Source organism: Carassius auratus, chromosome 25 (genome assembly GCF_003368295.1).
Source record: "Carassius auratus strain Wakin chromosome 25, ASM336829v1, whole genome shotgun sequence".
Lineage (NCBI taxonomy): Eukaryota > Metazoa > Chordata > Actinopteri > Cypriniformes > Cyprinidae > Carassius > Carassius auratus.
Window position 1 is genome coordinate 5,383,110 of NC_039267.1, and position 12,231 is coordinate 5,395,340.

The following is a 12,231-nucleotide window of genomic DNA, read 5'->3' on the forward strand; positions in this document are numbered from 1 at the left end:
AATGTAAGCTAGATTTATGAATTTTAAAAGATAACCCAGACTTATAAATTAAGTTAGTTTAATACATTATTAAACCATTACAGATCACCAATCACATACTCGGACTTAACAATTGCGTTTGTTTTAAATGACTGCTGACATAAACAAGCCTTGGATCCAATCAGATGTAGAACTAGAACTAGACACAGACCCAGACTTATTAAACTAAAGGTGGGCGTACATGGTGCGAATTCAGACGGTCGGAAGATCGTATGTCCATGCACACGTCACGAGTGAGTTAATCTGAAAATCGTACAGATGAGGTGATATACGACACGATTTTATGACCTGCCGATTTCCGAAGCAATTGCACGAAGTTAATATAACTGCTCTCCCTCTCTCAAAACGGTGTATAAAATAATGATATGAGCCATGACACATACAGGTTCTTTTTCAGCAACAGGAAACTGGGACATCTGGTCACCCTAGTGTGTGTGTTATGGTTTATTGGGACACAAATGTCTTATGTAAACATGGTTCATGAACACACCTTCTATGTCCTCGTAATGGCTTAAAAAAAAAATATTAAACAGGGTTTAATTGAAATTTTAAACATGCATTTTTCCGTGATGGATAGATGTAGTGTATGGGGATAGAATATATAGTTTGTACAATATAGAAAACCATTACGTCTGAGTCCCCGTAAACTACATATCCACGTGTGTGTGTGTGTGTTTGTGTGTGTGTGTGTGTGTGTGTGAGAGAGAGAGAGAGAGAGAGAGAGAGAGAGAGAGAGAGATAATTTAAATGCATGGTACACGCTACTAGAAACATCACAGCGCTTGCTGTTTCTGCCAGAGTTTAGCGAGTTTATCCTCTTGGCCAACAGTCCACATTCGCCGTGGTGCTGCCATCTTCGTCTTTCTTCTTCGGTGGTTTTCCTAGTTCGTGATTGGTCCAACTTCAGATAGATCAACAAATCGGCTCGTTCAAGCACACACGTCATGAATTCAAACCGACAGCTCACAAACTTTTAAGACCTGTTTAAAAATGATCGGGAGGTCGGGAAGTGCTCGTAAGGCACTCTGCTTGGCTCGGAATTCCTTGCACATGATATGAGCCGCAACCATACCAGCATACACGATTTCCACACAATTGTCCACACATGCGAACTCATACGACAGCAAAAACTGCACGGTGTACGCCCGCCTTAAGTTAGTTGCATGCATTTTTAAACGTTTATAGATGTACGACCCAACTAAAATAAGCTTAGTTTTAAATGCAATAAAATGTCTGTACACAAAGACCCAGACTTAAACACAGGAACTTCACCAATTAAATTTCTAGGCATTACACATTTAATAAATGTCCACAGATCCAGATTTAGATCAGACTTCAAATTAAATCTGGCAGCAGCAGCACTTAAATTGTCTACACACTTTAAAATGCCTGCAGAAGCAGTCATAGACGTATATCTCCATCTATGTCCAATCTCAGGTTAGACCTAAACTCCAAAACACTTAAAATAAAAATAAATAAATAAATAAATAAAAACACTTGGGTATCAACATACATAAACAAATGAATCTGACAATATTACACTATTAGACTTAGATTCATAGAGCTTGACCCCAACTTACTGACTTTAACACTTACCAAACTTACTGGACTAAGATCCAGATTTATACCTAAACATAGACCCATATTTAACAAATTAAGTTTAAACCTTGTAAGTCTCCATCTATCTCTATTCTAGGTGTAGAACTAAGTCTGTACTTAGAATTATACTTTAAATTGTCAAATGACAACAACCTAAACTTAAACCTATTCTTTATATCCTTCTGCCAGACATTTAATTTTTTTCAAATGCGCGATACATTTTTAATCATCAGTAGAACATGCTAACACACTCTTTGCTCGCACACACACCCAGGAAAAAAAAGCCTCCGCCCCTTGATCGTTAAGTACAAAGGCAGCCTTAAGCTATCAAACCAATCTCTGCAATCCTTTCCTGTATATGCAAATCAAGTCCAATTAAAACATATCAGACATGTCCATTTGAAATCATGAGATGAATTTGCCCCGCAAAGCTTATGAAAATGCAGCTTTTAATTTAGCCTTTTATTAATTAAAAGTGCTTTATAGGAATCTCGCTTATGCTCATTTCTTGGGTTGTTAATTATCAAGCGTAATCCTGTTAAATGTGACAGTTTCGCCAAAAGCGATCTGGAGGGAGACACTTTCCGCAACAAGAGGATTCACAGTTATATGTGTCTCTACTTTATGTTTTAATATATAATGGGTCATCCTAGTTTTTGCAATGAGGTCCTTTGTATTTTACAACAATATTATCTGGTTTTATAAATCCATCCTTCATTTAGACTCATAATCTTAATTTTATGCATTTAACAATAGAGGCGGGCTGTAAAGTTATTGAAAAGTCAAAAGAGTTGATAAACCAATTTTACAGCAATTAATTTGTCTTTAAATACAAAAATATATACTTAATAAAATAAATGTAAATTGACATCATGACAAAAACAAATTATATATATTGTTTTTACATTTTGATTGAATATATTAATAAATATTTCAAATATCAACAATACACTAATTTCATATATTTTTATTAAATATAAAATATAAAATATTTAAATATTTCCCACCTAAGCGTAACTACAAAAAGTGTATTAGCTGTAATATATATTATAAAATATATTATATAAATATATTATTGATATATATATATAAATATATTATTGATATATATATATATAAATATATTATTGATATATATATATATATATATATATATATATATATTTTTTTTTTTTTTTTTTTTTTTTTTTTTTTTAATAAAGAGATGTCTTAACTTTTTCACTAATATCTTAAAAATTAGTTCCAGGCTTTCCAGACTTACAGAACAAAAAAAATCATATTAAATGAAATTTTATATTTAAATTTTACATATATATTATATATTATATTTTCATGAGACCACCAACAATATAGAAATATAAAAAATATAAAACAAAATCTTATATAAAATATAAAATCTTCAATTTAAAACATTTTTTAACTAAATAACTTATGATCATTGCATCAAAATCATCTCATAGAAACAAAGATGCTAATTCAAATTCTGCATGTTAAAATGTGTCCTCAAATCTCACAGTCTCTTTCTACCTAAAATAGTCACAGGCTATTATTTACAAATGTTAGGTAAGAATCATGGTTCAGAGATCTTTCCATCTCCAGCAGCATTTCTGTTGAAAAAAGGGGTAAACCGACCAGCGAAGTCATTATTGCCCCATACCATAGCCCAGTTTCTGGATTCTGTCCAGTGGAATGTGGGTGAAATAGAGGTTAAGATGTCTATTTGAAGAGACTGTGTGAACATGAAAGACAGAGCGTCAGTACAGATGCCGATATTAAAAGAGAGAGGAAGAAAGAAGCATGTAGGCTGCAGGATGCATGCCAATGGAGGACAGGCTCTGTTAATGTAGAGTCAAAAGCAAGTAAAAAGGTATTGAAAACAGGATTTATCATTGACTGTCAGAAGAAGGCATGGGCAATGTGACTAACAGATAAGAGCCCTGTATTTCTGTTACAGGCACTCTGCTTTTCTAAACTGTCGATGGCAGGAAAACAATTTACTATTTAAACAGCCAAGCCAAATAAATGTATGTGTGAATATTTAATTGTGTCATGCCTTTTTTATAACACAAATGTTTTTAATAATAATATTAATAATAATAATAATAATAAACATTACTAAATAATAAGGACTTTATTAGAATTATTATACTGAATAACAGCACTGAATAATATAATATTGAATTTCTTATCATCATCATCATCATCACTACTACTATACTCCTTAATAATATATAACAACTAATAATTATAATATGCATTACTAAATAATGACTTTATTAGAATTATTATATTGAACACTGAATAATAATACAGTACTGAATTTCTTCTTTTTATTATCATTACTATCATCATCAATAAGATTTCAATATTATATTATTTTTCAGTGTTGTTATTCAATATAATAATAATAATAATAATAATATTATTATTATTATTATTATTATTAAATTTATGCTAAATGCAGAAATTGATTTATTGTTTGTTTGTTAAAATTTATAACCAAACATTTTACCAAATAAGTATTTTAAACAATTTTATTAATTTACATGCACTGAATTTGTTTTTGTTTTGTTTTTTACAATTCCTGTTTTTTTTATTTTATTTTAAAGGGAATAGAAAAAGTTTCATTTTTTGCATAGCACACAAAATGTCCCAAATACATAATTCAAAAAAAAAATTATAACCTGTCTGTTTAGTGATATACACCTCAAGGCAGCACACACAAATAACAACCAACTAAAATTGTTGTCTTTATATAACGTGACATCTTTGTTACTTAGGGAGTGCTGTGAGACATTTCACTCCCGCTTTTGTAGGAAATAGCATAAAAGTGTAAATATAAATTAAGCTGGCTGTGTTTGCAGGTACAGCTAATCAAAGGGATTTGTTTAATTAGAAGTCTGTGAGAGTTGTGCAAATACCAACTGCAAATTAAGCCGTTAAGTTCATCCGGTTCAATAGCTGCTACTTTAATCCATATTGTTCTACTGGTTAGCTGCACAACTTCAATACTAAACAACAGCTGCCCCGGCTCGTCTAATGTGTCATATTAACACATCCTCATTCCACAGCAATGTCCAGTGGCCTTCTCTCTTACATGCACAGAAACAAGCCGTGACCCTGCATCACCTCATAATCACTACAGGATTATAAAAGTGGCTTAATTTGTTTGTAGTGATTGATGTGGGGCACCATGATTAAGGTTAATCATATCTGAAGCCTTTAATTCAATAATACAGCGGACGGGAGTTCTCACAAGTCCTGCATCTGAGAGAAATTGTAAAGTGATTATGAAAATCCCACTATGTGTAAAGGCAAAGCTCATGTGCTAACGCTGCTAAACCCCATGTGCTAATTAAAGTGTAAACGTCAGAGTTTGTTGCCATAGAGTGCTGCCATATGTGTACAGTTCACAAGGACAGGGTTAAACTCAAACGCATGTTCATTTTAAATTGTTTACAGGGTCTTCTTTAAATTGGACAGAATAATAGAACACTAGAAAGAATGATGACAGATGGATAGAGAGACTGATATCAGAACAGACAGACAGACCAAACGAACGATAGATAGAACAAAAGAACAAACAACAAACAAACGTTAGAAAGAGATAGAATGATAGAACAATAGACAATGATGATAGAGAATGATACAGAACAATAGGCAGATAGAATAAATGAAAAACAATCTCCTGAACAATAGAATGATAGAGAGAAAGACCGACAGAATGAAAGAACAACAGATAGATAAAACAATAGAACAATAGATATAGACAGACAAACAGACAAAAAGACATATAGATAGAATGACAGACAGACAGATAGATGGATAGAATGACAGACAGATAGACAGACGGATATAGACAGACAGACAGATTGATAGAAATAGAACAACAGACAGATAGAACGACAGACAGACAGATATAGATGGAACGACAGACAGACAGACAGATAGACAGATAGAATGACAGACAGATAGAAACAGAACGATAGACAAATAGATATAGATAGAATGACAGACAGACAGACAGATAGATAGATATAGACAGACAGATTGATAGAAATGGAACGACAGACAGATAGAACGACAGACAAATAGATATAGATAAAACGACAGACAGACAGATATAGAAATAGAACGACAGACAGATATAGATAGAATGACAGACAGACAGATATAGATAGAATGACAGACAGACAGATATAGATAGAATGACAGACAGATAGAAATAGAACAACAGACAGATATAGATATAACAACAGACAGATATAGAAATAGAACGACAAACAGATATAGATAGAATGACAGACAGACAGACAGACAGATAGAAATAGAACGACAGACAGATATAGATAGAACGACAGACAAATATAGATAGAATGACAGACAGACAGATAGAAAAAATTTACAAATTGATAAACAGAACCAACGAAAAAATGAACAAATGACTGAACAGTAGATAAACAGAATGAACAAACGATAGACAGAGATAGCACACACTAAATAATGAACAAATGATCAACAGATCATAATAGAGAGAACAATATTTTTTTTTACTATTTTTTTTAATACGATTTATGTATATTAGGGATATGAAAGACCCCACTTTGTTGAAGAAATTCTTATACTATCTGAAATCGATTCATCTACTAGCGACTCTGATTTACTGACACGGCCTCTTCCTGTTGGAGGAGGTTTCTTTGCACGGATGTTCAGATTAATGAAATGCACTGTGAAGTTTCGGCATGGTGTCAGCTGGGACGACATACTCAGCAGGACGATGACAGATGGATGAGGTGCCCTGTGTGTGAGAGTGTGTGTGTTTCGGGCTTGATGTTTACACAGAGCCACGTGAATCTCGCTGGATGCTGCTGACTGTGGTGAGGCTGTGTTTGACTGCTGCAATGGCTGTCACAACGCTATTGTGTGTCAGCTCATGGGAAAACCAGTTTCTTCAAATTTGTTGGACTGTACGTTTGGATAGAATTGTACTTAATTTGTGAATTTAAGAATGATTTTCGTTACATTTTCGAATGTATTCTATGCATTAATTGACATAAATATCATACCAGCATTCTGGTGATTTGGCCTCTTACAAGATACAGCTCACTTATTTGGTTTTATTATCAAAATCAGCGAATATTCAAGTTTTACGAAAATAACAATAAATATGTACAGTATTCTATTGAGATTGAATTGTACTTGATGTTGTGCCATGTTTACCTGTTATGTGTCTCAAATATGGAAACCCACAATAAGATTATGGAAAATAATTATGAAATTATGAAAAAAGCAATTAACCCATTATCATAAAACACGTGCCTCTAGGTACCTTTTCTGTGACACATACCTCACATACCTTACTCCACGTTTCACGGCAGTTTCACAGTGAAATGTTGAGTGAGCGGTGCTAAAACAAGGGTTTAATACGTGACCCCGGAACGTTTTTATTACGTTAATATAGGCACATATAATCAGAATTCAAATATCTGGGGACTATTATTAAAAGTTAATTCGTTTTGGAAATATGCCCTACACCGAAGCAAACCCTAAACCTACCCGATAGTGTTAACAAATGCAAAACAGATATAAAAACGCATTAATGCAACCTTTCCATTTGAACTTCCTTATATGCAGATTTGAATGGTTTGTTGAACCGTAATTTCACGGGATTTGTATCGGAGCTCTTTGCCTCTCAAGACAAATGCATCTCTGTACTGCGTGAAATACTGAATAAACCTACTGCCTATAAAAACCCATACAGATGAAGCTGGATATGTGAGACTAACATTCAGAAATTTCAGTTTTCAAATCTTGCAGCATATTAAAATAGTCTTGAAGTCATAACCTAATATTCTTCATGTACTTGAGCAAAAATTTAATTTTATTAATCGAAAATGTGGACCTGTAAATCATACGTTCTGAAAAGAGATAAAAGTTGTCAGTTTTATTGCCTCCAGTGTTCATTTCAACTGGAAACTGCAGTGATTCGTAGGTATAGGTATCATAGGTATCTTTCAGTCTTGCAGAAATATTTCCAAAAAGGCTGGCAAGTAAAAAGTCATAATTTCGAGAAGCCATGCTACAATTTTGATATAAAGTCACGCTTAGAAAAAAAAAATTCACGATTCCAAGTAATGTTATAATTGTGAGAAATAAAAAATAAAACAATAAAAAAATTAATCACAATCGCAAGAATAGTGTTGCAATTGTTATGTATAAAAATCCGGTTTAAGCAAAAAAAAAAAAAAATTGCAACTGCAGAAATGTTATAATTATGAGATATAAAATTAAACGTTATGAAAAATAGTCACAATTGTGAGAATAATTTTTACAATTATAAGGTATAAAATCTCACAAAGTCACAACTGTGAAAATGTTATTCTTGGGATATATAAAAAACTATGCTTTTGCGAAAACTTGTCGCAAATGAAAGATTTAAAGACAAAAATAAATCAATTAAAAATGCCATAATTGTGAGATAAAGTCGTAAACACAAGAAAATGTCAATTATTTTTGTCCTAATTGGAATTATTATTTTTTTTTTTTATGAGAATTGCAATAATTTATTGGGGCAGTCGTAGTCTAATGGATAGAGAGTTAGACCCGAGAGTTCACTATCGAACCCGAAGGTCGCAGGTTCGATAGTGAATAAACAGTGCTCTCGTCAACCTTCAATACCACAACTGAGGCGAGAACCATGAGCAAGGCACCAAACCCCCAACTGCTCCCCGGTTACCGCAGCATTGGTTGCCCACTGCTCCGGGTAAGTGTTCACAGAATGTGTGTGCACTTGGATGGTTTCAATGCAGAGCACAAATTCAGAGTAATGGACACCATACTTGACCACCCCTCACTTCACTTTCACTTTCAATAATACAACATGTTAATTTGACAGGTAAATCCAACAATGGTTTCCATTAGAATTTTTTCTTTTATAATTGCAGATATGCAGATCATTAGGGTGTTAAAATGGAAAGACCTCTATCTGCTAAAAAATAAATTACAATGATCTATAGTCCCAGAGGCTTTAAAATGCTATGATATGAGTCAAAGTCTATATTCAAAGTCTAATGCTGTTAAAACATTTAAAGCAGTGCCTGAATTAAAATTACGGGAAGCCATTTCCATGTCACTGATTTAATTAGCCATTAAATTCCTGAATAAAGTCCATGTGTGTATTTCCATTATGTGTCTTGATTATACTAACATACACAAATGTGCTCTCTCTCACACACACAGAGAGAGTTCAGGTGTACCTAATTTAAACAAGCTAATAACTGACAGCCTTTGATCAAGTGCACAAGTTTCCAGTTAGCGGACAGATCACTGTATAAGACAGTCACTGGAAATTATCAGTAGGTCACTTTGCAGTATGTCGGAGTGTCTTGGGGACTGTCAGCAGGCGGTTGAACGGAACGGCCGTCCCTCTACCTCTAGCTGAGCCAGATGCTCTGCGTCAGTCTATAGGGATCAAGCTGCAGATGTCTCACCTCCATATTCATCAGGAGCCTAGGGTTTGGTGAGCACCGTGCTACCCAGTGGAAGTGGCCCACAGCTGGGTCAGCATGTCCCAACATGTCCCTCTAGATATTCCTTCAGTCTGAGACATCTATCTCTGCAGTTGACAGTCACACCTGTCAGCACTAATGCAAGAGCGGGTGTGAGTACCGCTTCAAGACGGGAACAACCAAGAGCTTTTGCTAGATGCTTCATAAATGTGCTTTATGTGATCTGTATCACTGCACATGACTGTTTGAGCGTCTGTGTGTCTGTTTACACCTTGATTTATCTAATCAAGGCAAAAAGACGATCAATTCATTTAACTTAAAAAAAATAAAAAATAAAAAAATTTGATTTAAGAACTTCATTTATTAACTTAAGATTTGAAACATAAGATCTGAGTGCCTTAAAACAAACAAATACTAATGACAGAAAAATTAATAAAATAAATAATTACTTTGTATTAATTTTCATAAAAAACATCACCACCAACAACACATTTTTGGATCCTCAGAATGAAACAAACAAAAAAAATAATTAATAAATGAATAAATATTTTACTCCTCTTAATTAACATACATTTTCATTTTATTTTACTCGCTTTCCATAGAGATATTATACAAGTGACATTATGAACACACACACATACATACATATATATTTAAAAAAAATATATATATATATATATATTTTTTTTTTTAAGATAACGTACAGTGACAAATCAAACAAAAAGACAAGAGTATAAGTTAAAAGGCTACGTTTTGATTTCATGTTGCCTTTGAAGCAACTACCAAAAAAACAAAAAAACTGACACTCTCTCAATCCATATGTGCTCTCCTAGCTCTTTTAACTTTTTGTCTCCTGACATAACATATGCTTCAGGTAGTGATTCAAACACTGTCATCCCATCCAACGGTGTCCTCCCCACATACATCCTCCCACCCACCCACACACACACACACACTGAAGCTCCTCAACTCCTCCTCTGACAGGAGGTGTCAAAGCTCAGATGCTCAGAGTGCCTTGAAGATCTGCCAGACTGTACGAGCACGCGCGCACACACACACACACACACACACACACACAGATTCACTGCTGAATACAAACCCAAAGCAGCATCAGATGCTCAGTTCACAGGTGTGTCGACACACAAGAGCATAAATCTGTCTCATTGCGAGTTTTAGTGTCAGACTTACGCAGCTGGTGCAGATGTTTCCAGGCTCTGGAAGTGGGGCAGGCTGTGATCGTGACTAAGGAGCAGGAGTTTCCTGCCAGCGTGTCACAGAGGTTTTGTTGCCTGAAGAAAACTTTCTCTGGGTCTACAGACTTCTCCAACATTCTCAAATGGGTCTAGAGAAAAATTGTAAATATTTTTTTTATTTAATTTTTTTATTCAATTATTGACCAAAATGGTGGTGTTTTTAAAAGTGATGCTTGATTAACGTCAATAAGCTACACCAGGCAAACAAATATGTCAGCTGTGTGGACTGTGTGGCTGATTTGACAATATTAATTTCTTCATTTTGATGAACAGAGATATTTTAGTATCTTTTCAGTTGATGTGGAAACAAAACTTGCACGAAACATTATTTTTAGTGTCCATGTCATCAATTAATTGCAAATTGCTTTGTTATTTTTGATATGAAACAGTCTTAGCTTTTAAATTCGGTTAATTTGCATAATTCACAAAATAAATGTGGTTTTGATGATCTTCAGTGACAGATCTCTGTTGCACATGAACTGATCTCTTCTTCTTTACTACTATAGTTACAGCCCAATAAACATGAATTAAAACCATAAAGTATGTTAAAAGAAACAGCAAAACTTACTGATATGTAGCATTACTCATATAATGGCTTTTATTTACCTCAGTCAGCTGAAAAACTGTGATAAATATACACTGTTCCATATTATTATATTGTCTTTTTAATTAACCTACATTATATTTTAATTAAACCTGCTGCCTTCATAATTTACAATAAGTATATGTACCATAATACATAAATATTATATTTATTATATTAGATATTTATTATTATTATATACACACACACACACACACACACATACATACATATACATATATATATATATATATATACACATATACACACACAAAGTGGCTCATGTCAAGCACCTGAAGGGTGGTGTAGGTATAAGGGTAGTGGTAGGCCAAGTAGCACACGTCATCTTCGTGATGAAAGGTCACCGTGAATGTCAGCGTGTAGAAAGAACTTTTTTGACCTCTTCTAGCGCAGAAATGATTTCTGTGGAAGTCAAAAGCACACTTAGATTCTATAGGCTTATGTGCAATGTCTTGTCTAAAGAGTAGAATGCATAGAGAAAAAGCACAGTAAAACAAGGCAGAGTGATGAATTTGAGCGTAAATGTAAAGAGCTGAAGTGAAGTACCTGTAATAGCAGATTTCAGAGCCTGTTCTCACCCAGTGTGGTCTGCCCTCCAGCGCATCCCTCACAGAATACAGCACAGGCTGCATGCCTGAAACATCCCACAATCATACAGTTATAAACCACCTCAAACAGGTCATTCTGTAATTGCTAAGCATTCAGGTTGTTAGCTTTTCCACATTATCAATCATCAACACCACAAAGAGTTTTTAATATAGCAATGCTAATTATGTATTTAAATTGGCAGGGGGGTGGGTGAGCGGGGGGCTAAACTTAGTTAAATAAATAAGTAGTTACAGTTTGCAAAAAAAGTTTGAAAGCTTAGTGTTCTCTCTAATTATATGAAAATTATTTTGTCTTTAAAATCCAGGCTCAAAAACTAATTATGAGAGAACAAGCATTAAAATGTATTTTTGACTATTAATTTCACTTTGATTTCAATCTTTAATATGGCTTTATTCAGTCAATATTAAATATATCAAAGTTATATTTTCACAGAATGTTCTTACCTTATAAAGAATGATTTTATTTAGTAAATCACAATTAAAAAAAAAAAAAAAGACTTTAGTTGGCTAGCTTACAGCGAGGGTCACAAATATCCTCAAATCAATATCAATTTATAAGAAGCAATCTTGATAAAGGACTTTTATTTTTCATTTTACTAATTGTAAGTAATGTAATTACT

The 12,231-nt window shown here is 33.7% G+C and overlaps 1 protein-coding gene across 3 annotated transcripts in view; it reads right to left on the reverse strand.

Annotated features, from left to right (window-relative positions):
* The window catches only part of LOC113043076 (cytosolic carboxypeptidase 4-like), a 200,452-nt gene that overhangs the window by 76,632 nt on the left and 111,589 nt on the right, over positions 1 to 12,231 (reverse strand). For all 3 annotated transcript variants that reach the window (XM_026202202.1, XM_026202203.1, XM_026202201.1), the window contains exons 16-18: positions 11,550 to 11,637; positions 11,276 to 11,405; positions 10,335 to 10,488 (exon numbers count right to left, since the gene is read on the reverse strand). In XM_026202202.1, coding sequence (XP_026057987.1) covers positions 10,335 to 10,488; positions 11,276 to 11,405; positions 11,550 to 11,637 — 372 coding nt within the window. The remainder of the gene's footprint in view (positions 1 to 10,334; positions 10,489 to 11,275; positions 11,406 to 11,549; positions 11,638 to 12,231) is intronic.